The sequence below is a fragment of the Carassius carassius genome, chromosome 5 (assembly GCF_963082965.1).
Source record: "Carassius carassius chromosome 5, fCarCar2.1, whole genome shotgun sequence".
In the NCBI taxonomy this organism is placed as follows: Eukaryota; Metazoa; Chordata; class Actinopteri; order Cypriniformes; family Cyprinidae; genus Carassius; species Carassius carassius.
The window spans coordinates 38070351-38094633 of record NC_081759.1 but is presented as its reverse complement, the minus strand read 5'-3'; the positions used below and the strand labels follow the sequence as shown (position 1 = coordinate 38094633).

Sequence of the window (24283 nt, the reverse complement as noted above, 5' to 3'; positions counted from 1 at the left end):
TGTTATATTATTTCTAATTATATATTTTTCATTACGCCATCTATGAAAATTATTATCTATTATTTTGATTTTATTTTCACAACCTGACATCTTTATGAGACACAATTCCTTGGCTTGGTGAATTACAATTGAAAGAAAATTCATATTATTAGCATCTTTTCTGATGAAAGCTATGCGACTAAATGAGCTTCCATGCAACATGGGTTTGCAAAGAGTGAAACGGGGCCAACCCTGCACACAAATTCATCATCACAACACTCTCCCGTCATCTATTCTTGTTTAGCAAATCTGACAGAGCAGAACTTCATTAGGAGATCAAGGAACAATGAGCGCCTCTATTATTTACTAAGAAACAGAGGGTCCCCTGAGGAGACACTATAAAAAGAAGGAAAGCGCAGGGTTGATTAGTGATGTGTCACAATCGGTGTAAACTGTTCAGCTCTGAAACAGCTGTCCTCTCTGGTTTGTTCATGGTCATGCTCTTTTTGTCGGTTTCTCAGTGGTGCATTCTGGAAAGCTCTACACTGATGTTCCCCTTTGTTTAAAGTGCATTGGCTTTGTTAAGCACTGTACATAACTATTCAGCTCAGTTCACAGGAAGAGCAGTGTCACATTTTCTGCTTTAAAACTTCACAATTAATCCCTAGGTGAAATCTCTTTATGTATCTAATAGGTATGAATTTTGGAAATGATGGTTTTGACATGTTGGAGCATGGAAGCGAGCAATCAGCTTTAATGAGACCAGATTGCCTGCTTCCTTCCCATGATGCTGCTGCCAGGTTAACTGACCCACTTTAATTTTCTCAGAAATTACACAAAGTTTCCAACCCCAGTCGAGTTGGCAGCGTTTCTTGTGACTCGTGCACCCAGGCGGATGAGTGGGAGAGAGCTCAGGCATTCAAAGACTACAGCATTTCTTTGTTTTAAAGTTGGGTAATTACTGTTTTTGACACCCAGCTATTACTCCTGTTTGTTCCACATATTCTACCGGTTTTGAAATGCTGTTTGACTGGTTTGTTTAAAAAGTGTTATTTGGAGAAAAAAAGTGAACACGTAATGAAAGCTTTTAGAATACAATACACATGCATAGTCATAAACAATATAGAGAATACACATGATGAATTCCACTTGAATGTTCTCTAGACTCTAAAATAATCAATATGTCATTTGAAACAAATTTGCAGCATTCATAGAGGAACATGCTGCTGTAAACTCAGACCATCTGCTCCACTGATGGCTATAGCCATCTGCATCCCTAACACTGTGTCCTGTGACACGCAGGAGCGTTGCACAGCAACTGAGAACATATTCCAACCCTGAATCATGAACTACTGTAGCCCTGTGCTGAGGGCAGAAAATGGACACTTAACCTGGGAGGACAGCCTCTAATGTGGCATGAAGCAGACACTATTCCCCTGCTGTTATCATAGAGGAGCTCTACTGTTGCCGCAAAAGCCATTACATCACCGTTTGATGCATTTACCCCCACAGTGGAAACCTGAGTAGAAGTGGCTTACGTAAAGACACAAGGAGGATGAGAAAAGGCTAGAGTGAGAAAGAAAAAGGATAAAATGATAAAAAAACATACTGTATTGGGAATATAAAAGAAAGGATCAAGACAGAATGAATCACAGGAAAAGAGAGTTAATTGTGGCTGCTGTGTGTGTATCGGAAGATGCTTTGAGGTCGGTATGAGGCGGCTCAAACCGGTTTGGGCTTTTGTGAAGTGTTATGACAGCGAACCATGAGCCACCACTCCACATAAATCCAACGTTAAAAAAGCAGCACCTCATTTTCTAAAGGGAACAGTATAATGAACGTTTGTTTCTGGTATCACAGATCAGGGTTAGCCCAAAGGTTCTACAAATTATTCAGTTTTTATTTAATAAATGTAAAAAATGCATCAATATACAAGCATGAATCTCCTTCGGTTCCAAAGTGAGATTTGTCTAAAAATATATGCATGCATGCTGAGTCCTTGTGACGCCTCAGTCTGTTTGTCCCTGCTTTCAGTGCGCTCTACTTCAGAAATCACCACCCATCAAGAAACAATGGCATCTTTCAGCCGTTTCAGATTTAGATGTGCTACACTCACAGAGCTGTTGCTCCACAACAAAGTACTGGTATTCTTCCTTTCGAATAGTTTCCACTCAATTTGACGATGAACAGGCTGTAAAAGCAATAATGCATGCCTGATCTGTGACAGGCCTGGATTAATCTGTGTTCAGTGCATCAATGAAGACCTGAGGAAGGAAGAGTCCATTTAGGACAAACTGTCTATGAATGTCCTGAAGGTTTTTAGATGAACTCAAAGGGTCAAGTAGGGGTCGTATGGAATCACACTCCTTGCGCAGCTGGAGTAGTACAATCACCCGAGTGAACAGGCCTGAAAGAGCGCCATGGAAACGGGGTTCTATTAGAAAGCTCAGCGAATCAGGATTCAGGATATCACCTAGACAACAAATGAGAGACATAATGACACAATTGGCACATCAACATACAACAACTGCATGCAAACTATAAATAAATATTAAAGTTTATGTTAATTATAAGGTTTTTGATTTAATTATAAAGGATCATCAGGAATTTAATTAGTTATAATTAATGTGACAATAAAGAAAAATGGAGATCTTATATACCTAACTGTAGCTGCATACAAATTGTGAGATTCTCTTTGACAATGGCGGCACTGTTTTGGGCCCAGCCCTCCAGGTTCTTGGCGAGAGTGGAGGATTTTGGGTAATGTTTAACCAGATTCAATAGGTATGGCAATAGGCACTCTGAGATCACAGATGGTTCTGCAAACACATTTGCTTCATCTCGCTCATACAGACTGCGACATCTGACCGACACAAGAAAACAACAATGTGAGAGACAGAAGACAACAGGATGGTTGAATGTGTTTCTGTTCATCTAAAATATAAGAAAAGATATAAAGATTTTTAAAATCTACATGAACATTCAAAAGCTTGGGGTCGGTAAGATTTTAAAAAATGTTTTTGAAAGAAGTCTCTTTTGCTCACCAAGGCCGCATTTACTTTACTAAAAATACAGTAAAAACAACAATACTGCGAAAAATTATTGAAATAGCAGCTTTCCGTTTCAAAATAATTTAAAATGTAATTTATTCCTGTATTGGCACTGAAATTTCAGTAACAGTGTCACATGATCTTTAAGAAATCATTCTGATAATACAACACGTTAAATAATTATATAATTAAAATAATTGTTAATTACAGCACTTCTGATTACATTTAATGCATCCATGCGGAGCAAAATTTTGAAACTCTAAAACTGAATGTCAAATTAAAATAAAACTATGATAACCTATAACATATAAAAAACATAATGCTGCACAGTGTTTAAATAATTGACTTTTTTTATTTCTATAATAATATGCACAAAAAAAACAAGTTAACGATTGTTATTTCTGTATGTGGATTGACGTACTGTGTCTCTTTGGCCTCCTTCAGTGCAGCGTTCAGATCACAGTCAGGTAAGTGGCACACTAAGGCCTCCAAAGCACAGCTTGCATCCCAGAATTCCTCTAAGAGCAGGTCGAGCAGCGAGTGCAAAGCCAAGTTCGCCTGCATGTAGAAGCATTTCTGTGGCTCTTCCGGCCGTCGGACAGAACAGCGGAGCAGAGATGCAAAGACAGCTGCCTTCACTCTCACCTGTGGACTCTCATCCTGAAGCAGGTAGATTCCTGTGCTGATCAACCTTCAGAAAAAATACAGAGGAATGGAAATTTAGTTACACATCAAATACTTCCTGCATGATAATCATCAAATAATAAACAGCAAAACGAAGCCTGAGCCAGATGAAGAATCTAACCCACCAGACAGAAAAAAAATCCTGACAGTGCATTACGAATTTTGTTTCTAGTCCTTCCCTGTCTAGCTCGCTGCCCAAACTCATTGAGTTATCAAACCACACCTCTTTATTTTACCTGGTACTGAGCTCTTTGAGCATGAGGCCTTCTGTCTGGCTCCTGGTCACTACATGGACGCCGCACAGACACAGAGCCTGTGCACATGCTGCTCTGAGGGCCTCAGGAGCTTCAGGACATCTGTGTTTCTCTAATAACTTACACCAGCGCTGGAGCAGAGGCGAGTCCACACTGAGAGAACAGACAGGCAAACAGAGTTAAGAGCAAATCCATGAGCCACATCTCAAGACTATCCGATTTCTCAGAAACATCAGTTAGTTGACAAAAAACAGCACACACAACTCATTTAATTTGCATAATGTGTTGTCTCTCTAAGTGGAATAAAAAAAGAAAAAAAAGGGAGGAATCTGGAACTGATTTGAGCCGGGCCCTGACTGTGAATTGATTCCGGAGGTCTACTATCTTTAGAAAACACTGTCAGACACGGCACCTGCTTTTGAAATTTGATTTGATTTTTTTAAGAAATTTATAGTTTTATTCAACAAGGATGCATTAAATCCTTTTATTCATAAAAACATGTTGAAAAATATAGAAATACAGTTTAACAGTTCACAGAAAATATGAAATGCAAGCAAATATAAAGAACATGGAGAATATCTAATAACATCAAGTTTTGGCTGCATGACAGGTGAGTTTACCTGTGACAAAGGAGCAGGCTGACTGCACACAGAGCCGTGGAGATCAGCTCGGGTCCTCCTCTATCTGACTCCAGATCAGTGAACAGAACCTTCACACACTCCTGCAGCCATGTCTCCCCAAACCCTGAAGGACAGGGACGGGGCAGAGCAAGACTGTCTTCCTCAGGGGTCATAACCTCAACTAATGCGCTCAAGAATGCTCCTCTGTACTCCACGTTCTGGTCCAACAGCGCTTTCTTCAGGTTAGCCTGCAGATGATAGACACTGTTATTGGAATAGACCCTTCCCATCTATTATTCTTGCAATCATGATCTTTTAGTTCTTATGAGAAGGAATTTAAAAGCATTATGAGATTGTGGTATATTTAATTTCTCATGACCTGTAGAGCAGTTTGGTGTTTCTCTGACCTCACATGAGGGCTGAGTACAAACTCAGTGTGTTTGTAAAGATTACTGAATACAATGACTAACACGCCCCCCCCCCTGTGTCCTCACAATACAACACGAAGAGCGTAACAAGATCTACAGGCTGATTTCAGGGCAGTGTATAAAATGGATCTTGATTGTTTTAATTTCCTTCAATTGTATTTGGTTGACATTTGCAAACGGCTCAAATGACCAGCCTATGATATTTGTGAAAAGTGAAGCTTTAGCAGTAGGTCTAGAAACACTTGTAATTTTAATGTTAAATCAAGACAATTAATTGTAAAAAACAACAATAAAAAAAAAACACTGAAATAAATGCATGTTTTCATGCCTGAGCAGCACCGAATGAGTAAAGTGGCATTAACAGAAGCAGATGGAGCACCGATTAACAAAACATCTCAAGATGCTTCTTCTTTTTTTGGATAAATTTTAAACAGAACACCAATTATTAGCAGCAAGGCATTATGCAGCGGCCAAAAATGTCCATCTACCTCACTTTATGTACAATTAAGCTAGATGGATGTTTCTGGCCACTGGACCGTGTCTTGATAAAACAAGACACAAAAACATGAATCAACCTCAGCGGCTCAACACAAATGGTTTGCATTTGCATGCATCAAAAACAAACCATATAGCCCTCAAACCTCCAAATGGAACACAGCGAATGCAACTTATATAAACATGAAACGCTGTTTAGTTTATCTCAGTATAATTATTGCATCTTTGCATTAAAGTGACATAATGCAATAATGGCAACTAAATCAATTGACCAAATACAGAAGCAAAAGTGAAGTGCTATAGTAATATACTCACCTGCAGCGCTCTCTCCATAACCCGCTGTAGGACAGTTCCTCTCCAGCCACGCCCCTCTGTTGCAGACTTGACCAATGAGAGACGTACTACTGCGCTGCCATTGGCCAGATGCTGCCACACCTGACACGCCCACTCAGGATCCCCACACAGGAAGTTCACTGCACTTTGGTGGAAAGAAGCAGAGCCAACCTAAAGTGCACACAACATTCACAATCAGCACATCTCTTACTGTGTATGTTCCTGACAGCACACTCAAAAGGACAGGAGTCAGCACCTCTAGTATGTTTGGAGTCCTGTGAATGTCCTGCAGCAGTTGAGAAGAGAGCTGAGTGAGGAAAGCACTGGAGCAGTGGCCTCTTATCAGACTCACTATATCCACATACGCCAGCCGCACCAGCGGACACCGCTGCCTCGAAGATGCCAACCACAGTCTGGACTCAAACTCACTCACAACCTCACTGAGAGACGACCGACTGCTAAACAAAAAGAGACAGATTCTAATTTGATAACGGAGTATGACTGCTGCAGCAAAACACAAAACGTGGCATTTCCTTCATGGGATACACTACATGCTAGTTTTGAGTGCCCGGGCCAGTATGGCTCCTATCTGTAGGAGTTGGCCATGAAGTCTGTTGTGACAGCCCACAACGTCCGGTGACGCCGGCAGCTTCTCCACCGACTGCAGGACAGTTGCCAGATATTCACTCGGTGGTATCATAGCAACTAGGGCTCTTGATGACATCACTCGTACGCAATAAACTGGGCTGGCAGCGAGGAGGAAGAGCGGAGGCAGGAACTCCCGCAGAGCCCTGAAGAAAACACAAAGACATCAAACAGATACGAAACAAGTGAACATTAATCATCATTACCAAGGGGAAAAGTCATTTGACAGATTCGAATATCCAAAGTAACAAAAATCTATTTGTATAATATCAAAATCATATGATTTTATAATATAAAATTTTGGGTATTCAAATTTGGCTAAATATTACATATTACACGTATATTACACATTATATTACATGGTATTAAACTTCTAATTATATTCAAATCTTGAAATTAATACAACACAACACAATAACAAAATTTTATAATACAACACAATATTAATATAAAAAAACATTAAGATTTTTTTTAAATCATATATTTTTATATTATATAAAAATCTAAACACGGAACACAATACAATGTTTATGTATATATAATGTAATGTTATATAATATAATATAATATAACCATAACATTATACAAAATTGTTGATATTTAAATCAGACAAATAATATAATAAAATACTATGTAATGTAATATAGAATATAATACATTTAAGTTCATGTATTTGGATGTATGCACACATCATACCGTGTCTGTTCCTCAGCACCAGGCTGCAGTTTGGCGAGCAGGGTGAGGACAGGGTAGAGGGAAGGGTGCAGGAGAAGGGTGGCATCATGAAGGTCTGTAGCTGCGCTTTCCAGAGCCCCCTGGAGGAAGGGCTGTAGGGCTGGGTAGAGGTTAAAGAAGGAAGGAGAAGACATCCCGGAATGAGCGGAGCCCTCTTCACCGCTAGGCTGCTGACCCAACATTCTGGTGCACAGAGAACCTACGAGAAGTCAAAAGTCAGATTTGTGACTAATTCACAAGGGCTGAAATTAGAATAACTGTGAGCGTGACCGGTTCGTACTGTAGAGCTGCAGGGCTGCGTTCCTCATAGCCCAGCATGGTGAGCTGAGGAGTGTGAGAGACAGAATGGCCACCACAGGGGTGTACTGGAGAACAGCTACACCCACACTGGAGCCCTTCACCAGAGCTTGAAGGGTGTGAACGGCACACACCTGTGAGAGATCAGTGAACAGACATCTTTTACGAACATAGCTACTTTTTTCTTTAACATACGTTTGATCCAGCAAAACTGTAGATTTATTTCATAGGTAGATCATTGACTCTACCTGTGGTAAATCGAGAGTTTGGTCCCAGTCCTGGGGAAGAGGTGCTTTGGCTGTGTCCTGTAGGGTGTTAATGGTTTGTGCCAAAAGTGGGCGAATCTTGCTAGAGTCCTCAGCAGCTAAGACACCCAAAATCAGCATGGGCAGACCAGCAGCACGCCTCGTAACTGAAGTACTACGGGGTGACTGGAGAACAGAAAGGCCCTAGAGGGAGAGAGAGAGCATTTTATGATTTTTTTAATAAAGGGTTAATAAAAATGATTTAAATGGCTACTTTAAGGGATAGTTCACTCAAAAATTTAAATTCTATAAAATTACTCACCCTCATTGTAGCCCTTCATTCATCTTTGGAACACAAATTAAGGTATTTTTTATAAAATCCGAGAGCTTTCTGACTGAATTTCTTCTCTTCTGTGTCAGATTTCAATAAACAGTACAACGACGCATATGTGTGCACTTCTCTTCTTGTGAACAAGTTGTTGTTTTTGTTTTCTTTGCAAACAAAAAGTATTCTCATGGCTTTATAAAATAATGGCTGAATTACTGATGTCACATGGACTATTTTAACAATGTCAAACATTGCTGTCTATGCAGGGTCAGAAAGCTCTCGGATTTCATAAAAAATATTTGTGTTCTCAAGATTAACAAAGGTCTCACAGGTTCAGAATAGCACGAGGCTGAGTGATTAATAACAGAGTTTTAGTTTTTGTGTGAACTTTCCCTTTAAATAAACACAGGTCATTTAACTAGGAATTGACATTTCTATTAGAATCCCATGAATCTCTAGTTCTTTACTCTATTCTACCTGTTTTAATATGAGAGGCGAGATCTCTCTGATCACCGGATCGGAGCTGCTCAGTAGAGCCCTGCAGAACTTAGTAAAGCCAATACAGCAGCCCTCTACTGCCCCCTAAAGAAGATGAGAGAAAAAGAGAGAACATGACCACAAATATAAGATGTTACTGTGAAACAAAGTGGAGGGGTAAAGTAAAAAAGCAAATCTGTCTCACCCAGTGTCTACATTTCAGAATGATGTCTTTAAATACTTTGGAAGCCTTCCTGAGTTCTTCCACACTCAAAGTCAGTTCTTTACAGTGCAGCGACAGGATTCTCTCCACCAGAGAGCCCAGAAAAATACCAATTTCCTACCAGAAAAGTAGATCATCCATATCTCAGTCATACATGACACTTTTTGTAAACCACAGCTTAAAATGTAGGCTGATGTTCTGTCATCCTTCTAGCAGCTCTACCTTCAAAGAAACCCAGCAGCATGTCAGCACTAAACTATGTTCCTCAGAGAGCAGCACATTCTCCTCTCCATCCTCATCAAGTCCAATCAGAGAACTGATTGCATTCCCCATGTCACAGAATGATGGCGGCACATCTGTGACAAATAGGAAAGTATATTCTTATAAGAGAAGCTCTTCAGACATATTGTTCACATCTGCCGTTTCAGTGTACCTTTCTCCTGTGTGTCCTGGTCCCCATACAGCACACCTAACAGCAGTAGAGTGAGCTTTTCTAACAAAGACACAATGTCTCCTGCAACACTGTGGGTTACTGTCTCCACTAGGATCCCTGGCACCTCCAGCAAGGCCTTCTGCAGAGCACTTACAACACCTGAATAATGAAACACATCATTTGTGGATTATTGCAGCATATTTTCTGATATATTCGTTTTGAAACCTCCACTTAGTGGTAAACAACTGTGGCAAGATCTATAAACTCAGCTCAGTTTTATACCATGAATCGGCGCTGTACGAGCTGCAAGCAGCATGTCATTCCTGGCAGTGAGATAATGGTTCTCCAGTTTGGTGAGGAGAAACCTGATCAATTTAACTGACTGTTTCTCCCCATGTTCAAATGCCCCATCCACCCTATGAATCAGAAATGCACACACAAATACACACACACAAGTCTAATAATAAATATTAAAAATACAGAAAATATTGTTCTCATAAAAACAAGAACCCAACACATTTTAAATAAACCCAAATTAAATTACCCCCATGCACAAACTCTGCTTATACACGTACGTTCAAAAGTTTGGGTCAGTAGAATTTTTTGGTTTAATGAAAGAAATTAAAACTTTAATGCATCGAGGATTAGACTGATCAAGTGAGACAAAAGTGACAAAAGAGAAACACTGTTTTAAATAAATGCTGTGTGTTTGAACGTTCTATTTATCAAAGAATCCAAAGTTTACATGGAAATTCAGCTTTGTCATCACAGGAATATATTACATTTTAAAATATATAGCAAAATAGAAAACCATTATTTGATATTGTAATTATGTTTCATAATATTATTGTAATACTGTAATATCAAACATCAAACTTTTCAATAGCAGTGTTGTGTATGTGTATCCTTTCATACTTCAAGTCTAAAAGAGACAAAAGCAAAGTCTGCTCACTTGTGCAGTAGAAGTTTAATCATCAGTGCTCCCATCTGGGCTTCCTGAACCCGTGGGCTGTGAAGCAGCCGTTCTGTCCTCCTCAACAGCACAGCTGTGACATCATCCGGGAGAGACGAGGGGAAAAATCGGAGAAGTAGCTCTGCAGACAGTTCACGGATCTACAACACAGGGACAACATGTGCCAAGCAAATACATCACACTACAGACAATTGGGGCAAGGGCTTCAACAGTGCATATACTTCAGTTCAAAAGTCTGCGGTTGGTAATATACCTTAATGTTATTTTTTAAGAATGCTCTAATGCTCAACAAGGCTGCCGGTGACGGCATTATGGCCATTACTCCAGTCTTCAGTGTCACATGACCCTTCAGAAATCATTCTAATATGCTGTTCTGGTGCTCAAGAAATCTTTCTTGATACGATTATGTCTTTACAGCCACCTTTGAATTCATTTTTGGTGAATAAAAGTATCGGTTTCTTTAAACAATTCTTACTGACCCCACGCTTTTGAACGGTATTGTCTATTCATTTAGTTTTACCTCATTGGTTGAATCCTCCAAACAGCCAATCAGGACAAGCATCTTTGACTTTGAGAAGAAATCCCACTTTCCTCTCTCTTTAGCCCAGTTTATAAGAGTAGACATGTTGGCTATAAAAAAACAACAACAAAACAAAGCAATCAATCTCTGATATAATTTTATTATATTTAGCAAGGAACATAAAATAATCAATATGAAAAAAAAAAGACAATTCAAAATATATATTCCAATGTATTACCACAGTGCATGTCTGAAAACATAACCATGGCATGCTTTTGTAAGTGTTGTTTTATTACCAGGCGGTTGTCCCTTCTTTCTGTCAGGACTCCAGGTGTCTGTACATGTTTCCAGCACTGCAGACAGCAGGAGCAGAACAGTCTTCTTCCTCTGGTAACTACTGTCAGGAGTCAAATAGACCAATGACAGCTGGAAGAGCCAGTCAACAAACTCTGAGGGGAAATATCATGAAAAAAACCCACATGATCTTGCCAATAAAGCCATTTCATTATGTTCTATTGATTAAAATGCTTCATATATTAAAATTTTACAATAATGTGGTTTATTATTAATACACTTATCTGTGTTTTCCACAGACTTACACTCTATGTGTGTCATCACTTCCCCTGGGGGAAATATATATGTATATAATGTAAATATAAAACAGAAGATGGGCATATTGAAAGTGCAAATTCATTGTCTGCCAGCAGGAGGTGCTTTAAGAGCGGCAGAAACAGCAGTTTCCCCGTTAATGGCTGTAATCTAAAGAGTGCTGCGCTCTTGAACGCTACTTTATCATGCTTCATAGGAAAAATTACATGAAACCTTTTCATAAGACAATAGGTTCCCTCCAAAAAAAAGATACATTTATATAAAAACACTTGTGCCGCGTTTTGATTTTGAAACGTGCAATGCTTTTGGAAAATCTATTTGTGGCAGTCAGTGTTGATATTAATACAAATAAATCAATGTATGAGAACCCCTGCCCTTCTAAACTTCGACAACGGCACTAAAAACATTCATGCCAATAGATGGTAGTAGTCAAAGACTATCATCGTATTGGTGTATTGGAGTGCCAGCAAAACAAAATAAAAATATTACTTGTGCACCTTTAAAACAATGTTGTAATCAACTGCAAAAATATATAACATTCATTTTTATCCTCACCGACTCCTTGTTTAAGCTCCGCCTCCTCTTTCTCTGCGAGCCCTTTTTTACTATTATGGCCTTTGATGCTTGCCATGCAACTGTCTCTTATTCTCACCAAGAACTTTCTCAGCGCTGCCTGAAGGTGCTGGCGGAAAGGTGACGAGTCGCTGTTGAGATTGAGTGGGAGGAAGTCTGTCAGAGAGCAATACTCCACTTGTGATGGGGCTTCTTTGGTCTTTGGACTGCAGCAGAGGAGGTTCAGAGCTGCAAGCCGGATGCTGTCATCCAAAGAGGAGAGGGCAATATGGAGAGTCTTAAGAGGATGGGGGCTGTCCACGCTCCAGAGGGAACGTCCACTTGTGGCCCGCTGGGCGCTCATGACACAGGCCCATGCGTGAAGGTGGCCGGGAATCGCGGGGTCCAGAGCTGACAACAGAGTGTTTACAGCACCTGGAAATATTCGTAGTGTTGAGGGCAGAAGATGGCTAGAGGCGTTATTCTGAAGAAGAGTTAATTCTGAAGTCAAAGCCTCCAGAACGACTGGTTGCCACCGCCGAGCCCATCGATTGGCTGAGTCTTGATCAGTGGGTGGAGCTTCTTGGGATGAATTTATAATAAACTCGCGTTTCTGTTCCTGAAGCAGGAATTTGTAGACTTCTGATGCGCATGGGGAAAGATGATTGGTGGAGAGGCACTTTAGGATGTGAGAGGGAAGAGCTGGATACAGTTCCAAAACCTTTTAAGAGGAGAAACTATATTTTATTTTACATTTATTTAAAATGACTTTTATAATGAACTGATGCTAATAAGATTCTCAGAAAGCTAAAATAAAGCTTTCTTGATTTCCAAATCATGTAATATTTACATAAACATTCAACTATTCAACTATTTTATTGTTTTAAATTATTGCTTTTATTGTTACATTTATATTAAGTGAAATATATGCTATGATTTATATTAGAATACATTCTTAGAATTCTTGATAAAATTCTTCATGCAATAAATGTGTTCATTAGTTATGCATACAATATGATTGTTAATATTCATATTATATTATTGCTAATAACACAGTAACTCTAACATTTATTGTATTTATAAACAAAACAAAAAAAGGAGATAGAAAGTACAGTACAAGGGTGTCTGGTCACTCTTCTTACCTTATCTGTTCCTGCATATGGCAGAATTGCAGTAAGCGGTAAATACTTTGCTTTGGATTCCCAAGGCAGTTCTGATATTCTTTCCAATAATTCCACATAAAGTCTTTTATCTGTGTTCTCAAAGTGCAGACAATCCTTGTCATAGATCTCCATAAACAGACAGAAAGCACTGCGTGCCACCTCTGCAACACCATCCAACTACAATAAAAGTAATGAACATAAATATCAGCTGAGTGGATATGGTCCTGTATTTACCTTTGGTTAAATGTCTGGTTTCATCATTTAAATTAATATGGATTTTGACATGTCCTCAAGAAAGTACACTTTTCTTAAAAAGTATGTGTGGTTCTTGATTGTACAAAACACGGCCCAAGTAGAAAGAGCCCATCTTACTCCATACTTAGTGTTCAAACCCATATACCCAAAGTATATACATAAAGTATATTCTTTATATTCTAGTCTGTATTCTGGCTTACCGGGCTCTCTGCATTGCTCCAGATGATTTGTGTAAGGTGCTGCTGGAGGTCTGAATCTAAAGGAGCACCAGTAACTTCCCAAACCTCACTGAGGCACTCTCTCAGCTTCTTCAGCCAAATAGTAAACACTACAAAACACATATGCATACAACTTTAGTCACCGCAGTCATGCACAGACCCAGCAAGCTGCAGAATGACGCATGAGGATAGAGAGCTTTTACCTTGAAAAACATAGTAATGACAGTCCAGCTTTTCTTCACAGAGAGCTGAGATGAAGGGGAACAAACCATTCAGGAGAAGACAAGTCTGATAAAACAAAAGAAAGAAAAAAGTAATTATATGTTCCACTTTGGATCATTCTTAGAAAAAGCAGTCTATGCATTGCTTGGGTACCCCTTGTTTGGTGTGGTGACTGACAAAAATGTCCTTTCTGCAACAGGTTAACAACCCCCTGCATACAGCCAGTCTGTCCACTCCGTCCTGATGTCTCGGACGACAGTCCACCTGGAGCTCACCTACCGTCAGTCTCCACCGTTCTGAGACATACAAAATACACATATTATAAAGACTGTCAACTATTGTACATTATAGATAAAGAAAAGAAATGTAGCTTTTTATTTATCAAAAACAACACAAACATTTTCAACACTGATAATAAAAAATGTTTTTCAGCAACAAATAAGAATATCAGATAAAATGTAAAAGAGAGAAAAAAAATAACATTTAAACTTTCTTTACAGGAATAAATTAAATTTTAAAAATACATAAAAGCATTACAAATTAAATAAAAATAAATAAATATTAAAATTTCATTGTATCTTTTATCAAATAACACATTCAAAAACATTTTTAAAAATCTACCAATCGCAATATTTTAAACGGTAGTCATATGCCTTTAAATAAATAGTTCTCCCAAAAAATTAATTACTCAGCCTCATGTTGTTCCAAACCCATAAGACTTTTGCTCATCTTCAGAACACAAATATTTTTGATGAAATCTGAGAGCTTTCTAAAACTCCATAGACATCAATGCATCTGACACATTTAAAACCCAGAAAGGTACTACGACTACGTACATCATTAAAATAGCCGGGTTCTTACACCTTTTCCAAACTCAAATTCAAGCACTTTCAAGGTGCATATTCAAGCTTTTCCAGCACTTTAAACTGTGCTAAAAATTACATGTTTACACACACAAATAAAGGATTTCACAAATAGAAAGAGCTGTATAAATTGACAAACCTCAGCTTTAATTTTTTTTTTATTTAAATAAAGGAACGATTTAAAAGTATAAAGAATTTCAGAGGATGAATTTGCATTTTCAATAAGCCTTTCTGCTGTTTTTGTTCAGAACAAAAAGCTAATGTGCCTTCAAAAATAAAAAAAAATAAAGATGTGTGTAAAATAATTCTTTGCACATTTGACTCATCCCTTTCCTTTTTTTTGTCTTCTTAAAAATAGTTTAAAGGCTAAAATATGAGGTTCTATCTGCCACTAGGAGGCACTTTTGGAACTGCATGATATAGTGGTTATAGTAGTGACAGCTGAACACAAAGCAGAGCTGGCTCACAAACGCAGCTGTAGACGGTGATGTTTTCCCTTGGTTCTAAATAAATGCGACTTATAGTCCAGTGCGACTTATATATGTTTTTTTCCTCAAATACAAGTACAAATACAGTGTATATGTATAATAAGAGAGCTCTCAATTTAATTCTTTCTAGAAAGAATTTAATTAGAGGGCTCTCTAATTGAACTAGAGATCTGCAATAACATTCTTAATAGTAAGAACTGAATTAGAGAGCTCTCTAACAGGCATTGTTATTAGTAAGAATTTAATTGTAGAGCCCTCTAATTGAATTGTTACTAGTATAACTGCAATTACGATGAATAAAACTGGGATAATTTTAAGATAAAATGGCTTGCCATATTCGCTGGTGAGATGAAACGATAATGCCATTGAAAATTCTCTAAAGGCAGTCAGTTCACTTCTGAGATGCATTTAAATAATAAACACCCGCACTGCGTTTTGACTGATTTCACTTTAATCACGACTTTCTTTAAGTTTATCTGGCCGTGGGCATTTTCACTTACTTTTTACACGACTTGAAAGAGCAGTTTCTCCCATTAAAAAATTTGACTCTACAGGTGACTTTACATTTTCTAACCATAATTTGTCATTTTCAAGACAATGCTTACTGAAGTAGCAACCTCACGACATGTTTTATCTCCCGCTCTGCTCCATCAGAGCACGCACGTCAATAAAGACAGACAGATCACACCACGAGGACTAGAGCAGAGCGGTTTTCATTTTATGCAAAAAGCTTTTTGTCTAGAAAGTGAATGTATGTTAGACAGTAGTAAAGCAAATTATTAAAAAAAACAAAATGCAATTTCGATTTCAAGCAGTTTCAAGTGCTTTATCCAAAATTAAAGCACTTTTCAAACCTTGAAAACACTACGTTAAAATTCAAGCATTTTCTAAGGATTTCAAGCACCCGAACGAATCCTGAAATAGTCCATGTGACATCAGTGGTTCAACAGTAACTACGAAAATACTTTTTGTGAACGCGCACTGAAGACTAACAAGGAAGAGAAACAAATTGTTGTATTCTTTGCGCACAAAAAGTATTCTCGTAGCTTCATAAAATTACGTTTGAACCACTGATGTCGCATGGACTATTTTAACAATGTCTTTACTATCTTTTTGGGTCTTGAACGTGGTAGTTGCTTTGCTATCTTTGCAGGATCAAAAAGCTTTCAGATTTTATCAAAAATATCTTCATTTGTGTTCCAATGATGAACGAAGGTCTTATAGGTCCGGAATGACATGAGGATGAGTAATAACAGAATTTTCATTTTTGGGTGAACCATGCCTTTAAGTGCAATTAAAAACGGTAGATGACCTGTGTTGGTGATTTGCAGCAGACTCCAGGCAGCTGATGCTGCACACTGACTGTCTGTCGCTGTGGTGAGCAGCATTGCAACGGCAGTGCCAGCCAACAACCGTGTATCTCTGCTGGAAACCTGAGAAACACCATTAAATGACACAAAATTAGACTGCTAGATACAATACTTTTAGTTTTTCTCCAAACACACCATTGCGACCATGAGCACCAACCTCTCCCAAGATAACGCTCATCAGGAACTCCAAAATATCTCTCAAACTCATATTTGCATTTTCCTTACTGTAGACCATCAGGGTCACCTGACCAGGCAACAGCTGAAACACCTGCAAACAGACCTGAGAACAACACAACAAGAGCTGTGAGGATGCAGAGTCACGTCAGCTGTTATTTAATCAATAACTAGATTTTCACCTTGACAGTCTGATAGCACAGTGGCCCATTTCTGGTTGCTTCATCTGACAAAACAGCAGGAATCAGCTCGGCGACTTTATTAAGCAGGGTCCTACATTCTGCTTTGAGAACCTCTCGTCCCGAAGTGCTGTCCTCCAAGAACATACAGACTGCCAAAGGACACACGCCACAACTATTACAACACAACAGACATGACTACAGATGTCTGTAAAGTAGTAGCGAACTGATGCACACTCACCTATCTGAAGATCTTTCAATGAAAACACCTGCAAAAAAAATAAAATAAACCTAAATTTTTACCTAAAACATGGGCAGAAACACATTTGTATGCTCTAATATTTGTTATATATATATAACATAAATTTTTTATATGTGACCCTGGACCACAAAACCAGTCTTAAAGCGTTAGTTAAGCCCACAAATGTAAATTATGTCATTAATAACTTACTCTCATGTCGTTCCAAACCAGTAAGACCTCCATTTATCTTCAGAACAGAGTTTAAGATATTTTAGATTAAGTCCGAGAGCTCTCAGTCCCTCCATTGAAACTGTGTGTACCGTATTCTGTCCATGTCCAGAAAGGTAAGAAAAACATCATCAAAGTAGTCCATGTGACATCAGAGGGTCAGTTAGAATATTTTGAAGCATCGAAAATACATTTTGGTCAAAAAATAGCAAAAACTACCAGAATTGTCTTCTCTTCTGTGTCTGTTGTGAGAGAGTTCAAAACAAAGCAGTTTGTCATATCCGGTTCGCGAACGAATCATTCGATGTAACCGGATCTTCTTGAGCCAGTTCACCAAATCGAAACTGAATCGTTTTAAACGGTTCGCGTCTCCAATACGCATTAATCCACAAATGACTTAAAAAGCTGTTAACTTGTTTAATGTGGCTGACACTCCCTCTGAGTTAAAACAAATCAAAATCAATATACCGGAGTAATTCATTTACTCAAACAGTACACTGACTGAACTGCTGTGAAGAGAGAACTGAAGATGAACACCGAGCCGAGCCAGATAACGAACAAAACATAGACAAAACATAGAATTTTGGTGCAAAATCCAAGATGGCGGCATGTATGGTCTGATGTATGTTTGTCCTCTTATCTATACTCATTTGTTTGCTTTTATGCTCATATATGGAGTAAAATTTTTTAGCAGATTCTATGATTGAGCTCTTTGGTTTTTAGATAAAATAATTTTTATTGGATTATGGACTACTTTGCTGCAGAAAAGCTTCCATCTCCAGGCTTTATTTGGATCCTGAGGCTTTGTTAGCCTCTCCAGGCCCTAGCAGCCCAGCTACCATCTCTAGGCTCCAGGCCCTATAGCCCAGCTACCATCTCTAGGCTCTGTTTGGATCTTGAGGCCCTGCTAGCCTTTCCAGGCTTTACTTGGATCTTGAGGTTCTGCTAGCTTCTCTAGGCCCTAGCAGCCCAGCTAACATCTCCAGGCTCTGCGTGGATCCTGAGGCCCTGTCAGCTCCTCCTGGTTTTGCTAACATCTTCTGCTAACATGGCTTTTCTCTTAATGCTGCTTTGTTCATTGTTTGTGCAGAATCTAAGATCAAGTGATTTATACTGGGTGAGTACATCTTACAACATTTGTGGCTCTTTGGACATAGCCTATGGATTTAACTGTTCAGCCTTTGTGCATTCCCCTCAAATGCCAAAAGAGTTGGCAGAGGACTTAAATTCAGCCTGGTTGCTACCCAGGGATATTCTTCAGCTTCAAAATCTTTTGATCTTAAATGACTATTTTGCATTTGATGGCAGACATTACTGGGACTCTCATTTTAAAAACTCTACAGATTCTTCATATACTGATGGTAAACAGAGATGGTTAATATTTTTATTGCTGCTTTTATCTGGCAATGTGCAGCCAAATCCAGGCCCTGAGTTGCAGTGTATTCCATTGCCATCTGATGTGAAATCCATGTCTGGTTTGAGTGTAATTCACCTTAATGTTCGCAGTTTGTTACCCAAAATGGATCTGCTTAGAATTTGGGTGAATTTAACAGATGCAGATATTGTTGTGCTATCTGAAACCTGGCTGACAAAATCAATCACTGATATGGATATTGGAATGGGTGGTTATAACGTGTTTCGTGCTGACAGACCAAGGAAGGGTGGTGGGGTTGCTATTTATGTCAAATCTAAATTTAATGTGAAGTTAGTCTATTCAGAATCAATCGGTAAGCAGCTGGAATTTTTGGCAGTGAAGGTGGAGTTGGCCAAGGGCCCTTATGTTACTGTTGTTGGGTGTTATAGGCCTCCTTCTGCCCTGAGTACTGCATTGCAGACTCTTATTCAACTCTTATCCAGATTGGACTACTCCAAAATTATTTTAGCAGGTAATCTAAACTGGGACTGGCTGAAACCTTGTTCAGATGAATTTAAGTCATTTTGTGATTCATTCAATTTTACACAGTTAATCAATTCTCCCACTCGTTTAAATCTTAAGTGCCATGAGAAATCCACCTTAATTGATTTAATTTTGACTAATGTCCTACACAAATTTTTCTGCTTTTGGTGTTTTTTGCAATGACCTAAGTGACCACTGTGTTGTTGCTGTTGTAAGAAATACTAAGATGCCTAAATGTAAACCTCGCGTAATATGTAAGAGGAATCTCAAAAAATTTAATGAACAGGGCTTTTGCCATGATTTGTTTAATTGTGATTGGAGTAGAATAGAGCTGATTCCCGATGTGGAGTCAGCCTGGATCTTTTTCCGGGATAGTTTTTTGCAAGTAATAAATAGACACGCCCCACTAAAGAGATTCAGAGTTAAGGGGCGGGACAATCCCTGGTTTTCCTCTGAGCTTGGAGATATTCTTCATGACCGCAATTTAGCTTGGGCCAAAGCAAGAAAAACGGGCTCTTCGTCTGATTGGCTTGTTTTTAGGCAGTTAAGAAATAAATGTTCTTCTTTTATTAAGAAAGCAAAATCTGACTTTTATCTGTCAGCCACTACTAATACCTTAAATGATCCCAGAAAATTTTGGAAGGCTATAAAATTACTTTCTTTAAACAAAGATAGTATTAACGTTCCTTCTTTTATTATGAAAGAATCTGTAGTAGTTCATGACAAGCTTGAGATATTGAACCATTTTAATGAGCATTTTATTCAGTCTGGTTCTTTGTTTGACACTGCTTGTCCTTACACTGTGACATCTTGTAGAGATGTACCAGTCTCTACAAGTGTCTTCAATCTCACTCCATTCTTAGTGGCTGACGTTCAAAAAGCCCTAAAAGGGCTGGCTTCTGAAAAACCTCCAGGACCTGATCTTATAGAGCCCTACTTCTTAAAAATAGCTGCTGATTGTGTAGCACAGCCTCTAACGTATCTTTTTAATCTTACTTTAGAGAGCAATACTATTCCCAAAATATGGAAATCTGCATTTGTTTGTCCATTATTGAAAGGGGGTGACCCGTCAAATTTAAATAATTACAGACCAATTTCTAATTTGTCTGTTTTGGCCAAAACGCTTGAATCCCTGGTGAGTGATCAGATGAAAGATTTCTTGCATGTACAGGACATTTTATCCCCAGTTCAGTCAGGTTTTAGAAAAAAACATAGTACTATCACAGCTGCAATGAAGGTGATAAATGACATCTCTGTTGCTCGTGACAAGAAGCAACACTGTGCATCACTTTTTATTGATTTGTCAAAAGCTTTTGACACGGTTGATCATGATGTTTTAAAGATTAGGCTTCTTAATTCGGGGTTTTCAGAGAATACTGTCTCTTGGTTCTCAAACTATCTTAGTGACAGAACCCAGTGCATTAAGTATGATGGTGTTCAATCTGGTATCTTACCAGTCCTTAAAGGGGTTCCACAAGGCTCTGTGTTAGGCCCTCTTTTATTTACTATTTATATAAATAACCTTAGTCAGCATGTGTCTGATGCAAACTTTCATTTTTATGCAGATGACACAGTTATTTACTGTTGTGCACCCTCTCTTAAACAAGCCATTGCACATTTACAGAATGCCTTCACTGTGGTCCAAAACACGTTGCTACAGCTGAAACTTGTGCTCAATGCAGAAAAAACCAAATGTATGCTCTTCACGGGCCCTCGGAATAGACCACTGAATGTTCCCTCAGTGATTACTCTTGACGGACGTGAAATACAGACTGTTACAACTTATAAGTATCTTGGTATTGTTATTGATGATTGCCTATCATTTAAGCCTCATGTTCACTGTCTAGTGAAAAAGTTGAGGCTAAAATTGGGTTTTTACTTTCAAAATAAGCTGTGTTTTTCTTTTAATGTTAAAAAACGGTTAGTGGCATCCACTTTTTTATCTGTGCTGGACTATGGTGATATATTATATATGCATTCATCTGCTCAATGCCTTCAAATGATTGACGCAGCCTATCATGCATCGCTGAGATTTATCACTTATTGTAAAGCTCGCAGCCACCACTGTGAGCTGTACTCTCGTGTAGGGTGGTCTGCTCTGGCCACACGGAGGCTTTGTCATTGGTACACATTTATATATAAGGCTATTCTTGGTGTGCTTCCATCCTATTTATGTTCACTTCTTATAAAAAAAAGTGCTGGTAATTACTCTCTCCGTTCTCAGGCTGTTGTCTTGCTTTCTGTCCCACATGTCAGTACTGAGCTGGGTAAAAAGGCCTTTGTTTATTCTGCTCCCTTTACATGGAATTTGCTGCAGAACAACTTAAAACTTAGTAAATTGATTCCTTTGAGTGTTTTTAAGTTAAGAATGAGATCTTTTGAGTTGGAATCCCTCACATGTCAATGTTTTTAATTGAGATTTCATTGTCAGTGCATAATTGGCTTTCAAACTGTTTCTATTAATTTATTTGTCTTTATTTTCATGTTTTTTGTGTGTCTTTGTACGTATGTAATGATGTGATGTAATTCAGCTGCCTATCTTGGCCAGGTCTCCCTTGCAAAAGAGATTTTTAATCTCAATGGGCTTCTCCTGGTTAAATAAAGGATAAATTAAAAAAATAATAATAAATAGACTCGTTCACGAGTCAAGAACCGGTTACATCGGTTTTCGGATCACCAGTAGTTCTTTCTGACAGTTCGATTCAATAAACCGGTTGAGGAAAACGATTCACCGGTTCTTTTGCGCTCGACGTAATGGCGTCATTGGCGATGATTGCAAGCCTCCGTTTTTCCCTGGGCGCTCTGTGTGTCAGTCTGCTTCACGCTGAATCACACATGTGCAGTATCATCAGCTCCTCGGTTCTCGAATCGGACACGTCTGACAGAAACGGTTCTTGACTCGTGAACGAGTCATTATCTGGCTCGGCTTGGTGTTCATCTTCAGTTCTCTCTTCACAGCAGTTCAGTCAGTGTACTGTTTGAGTAAATGAATTACTCCGGGATATTGGTTTGTTTTAACACAGAGGGAGTGTCAGCCACATTAAAAAAGTTAACAGCTTAAGTCATTTGTGGATTAATGCGTATTGGAGACGTTTGCGTTTGCATGCTTTCAAATGATTCAGTTCGATTTGGTGAACTGGTTCAAAAAGATCCGGTTACATCGAATGATTAGTTCGCGAACCGGATATGACAAACTGCTTTGTTTTGAACTGTCTCACAACAGACACGGAAGAGAAGACAATGCTGAATAAAGTCGTAGTTTTTGCTATTTTTAGACCAACATGTATTTTCGATGCTTCAAAAAATTCTAACTGACCCTCTGATGTCACATGGACTACTTTGATGATGTTTTTCTTACCTTTCTGGACATGGACAGTATACCGTGCACACAGCTTCAATGGAGGGACTAAGAGCTCTCGGACTAAATCTAAAATATCTTAAACTGTGTTCCGAAAATAGGTCTTACGGGTTTGGAACAACATGAGGGTAAGTTATTAATGACATAATTTTGCAAATTGGGCGAACTAACCCTTTAAGTCACTGGGGTATATTTTTTAGCAATAGCCAAAAAAAGAAGAAAAAAAAGCGTATGGGCCAAAATTATTGATTCTTCTTTTATGCCAAAAATCATTAGGATATTAAGTAATGATCATGTTCCATGAAGATATTTTGTAAATTTCCTACCGTAAATATATCAAAACATAATTTTTGATTAGTAATATGCATTGCTAAGAATTAATTTGGACAACTTCAAAGGCAATTTTCTCAGTATTTTGATTTTTTTTTTACACCATCAGATTCCAGATACTCAAATAGTTGTACCTCAGCCAAATATTGTCCAATCCTAATAAACCATACATCAATGGAAAGATTATTTATTCAGAAAAAAATTACACTTAAGACTGGTTTTGTGGTCCAGGGTCACATATATTAATATTACTACTGTTATATTACCTGTTTCTGGTGCAAAAGGTTCAGCAGATATTGTTTAACTTCCTCAAAGACTATGGAGTAGTTTATTTCAGCCAAGACCTGCAGCATCTGTAAAACAGAGTTAAGAAGGTGTTGTTTTAAGGGAAACCAACAATCTGGAACCAAAAAATTATGGCAATGTTTAAGTTAAGGTGAAAGTTACTTGGTCTAGTTTGCGGCAAGTGGAGGAAGAAGTCACTGCCTCTAACTGTAAGGCCAAAACAAGCCGAACAAATTGATGAAGAGCAGCAGGCTGTAAGGAACCAAGTGCTTCTTTTGGGATCTTCTGCAGGATCTGTGAAGCCTCGTCCAGTGAGCGCTCCCTGCTCCGTTTGCCTGCACTCCTGTCAATAAAACACTTTCTCTCATTCACAAACAATATAAGGGTGTTTTTCAGTCCCGTGGACTAGAAATAACCTCTTTAAATAGTTTCCACACTCTTTCTAGATTCGTTGACACTTGACATGTCCAGAATAATTCACTGCGTTAAATTACATTTTATTTATATATGTATAAGCTAATTTTATAAATAGCATTTCTTGTAATTACAATGTATTGCTTGTAGTATTTTCAGTTTTCAATTTCAAGTACATTATTGGCATGACTGTGTTTACATACACAACAGAAGTAATGATAAGAAAACGAAATATACAATATAACATATAAAAATTATTAAAATAAGGTATACACATTAATAACTATAAATAAAGAATACAGTACACATATAATTCACAAACATGACAAATTTAGAGCTTGTACAAAGAAATTCAAAGCAAGCTAAAAGGGCTACTCATACCGACTCAAATTAAAGTGTATTTAAAAAAAATAAATAAAAAAATAACAAAACGGCATGTAACAGTAACTTACTTATTAACAGTAAAATATTGTTGAACGCATCTCTCTACACACTAAGTTACCTGGCATTTTCTGTCAGCTTCTGCAAGAACTTCCTGAGCGTGTCTTTGACATCACATGATATTTGATCTTCTGAAGCGACAGATTTCAGAACAGCATCAGCTTGTCCCGAGGAAAAATGTAAAATCGTCATATTAGCGAGCTTCAGACTTGTCAGCTGTTTACACACTCCATGTGTAACCCATAGACGGTGTAACCACGATCTCATTCTACAGTGT

At 38.3% G+C, this 24283-nt stretch overlaps 1 protein-coding gene across 2 annotated transcripts; it reads right to left on the bottom strand.

Moving 5' to 3' along the window:
- Positions 1 to 1858: 1858 nt before the first annotated feature.
- si:ch211-225b11.4 (thyroid adenoma-associated protein homolog) lies at positions 1859 to 24218 on the bottom strand. 2 transcript variants are annotated; one of them, XM_059551183.1, is made up of 31 exons: positions 24068 to 24218; positions 23314 to 23494; positions 23133 to 23219; positions 17054 to 17081; positions 16816 to 16964; positions 16617 to 16739; positions 16402 to 16522; positions 13892 to 14034; positions 13720 to 13804; positions 13499 to 13626; positions 13023 to 13220; positions 11884 to 12601; positions 11016 to 11168; positions 10720 to 10829; positions 10179 to 10339; positions 9509 to 9642; positions 9227 to 9385; positions 9016 to 9149; positions 8776 to 8910; positions 8571 to 8675; positions 7769 to 7969; positions 7504 to 7654; positions 7185 to 7422; positions 6395 to 6634; positions 6100 to 6301; positions 5826 to 6014; positions 4588 to 4835; positions 3950 to 4120; positions 3451 to 3720; positions 2640 to 2842; positions 1859 to 2452 (listed from the first exon to the last, which is right to left on the bottom strand). In XM_059551183.1, the coding sequence occupies exons 1-31, from the start codon at positions 24196 to 24198 to the stop codon at positions 2214 to 2216; spliced, it is 5535 nt and encodes a 1844-aa protein (XP_059407166.1). In that variant the 5' UTR covers positions 24199 to 24218; the 3' UTR covers positions 1859 to 2213. The 2 variants fall into 2 exon arrangements, with proteins under 2 accessions (XP_059407166.1, XP_059407167.1); XM_059551184.1 differs by having other exon boundaries at positions 6100 to 6298.
- Between the last annotated feature and the right edge of the window lie 65 nt (positions 24219 to 24283).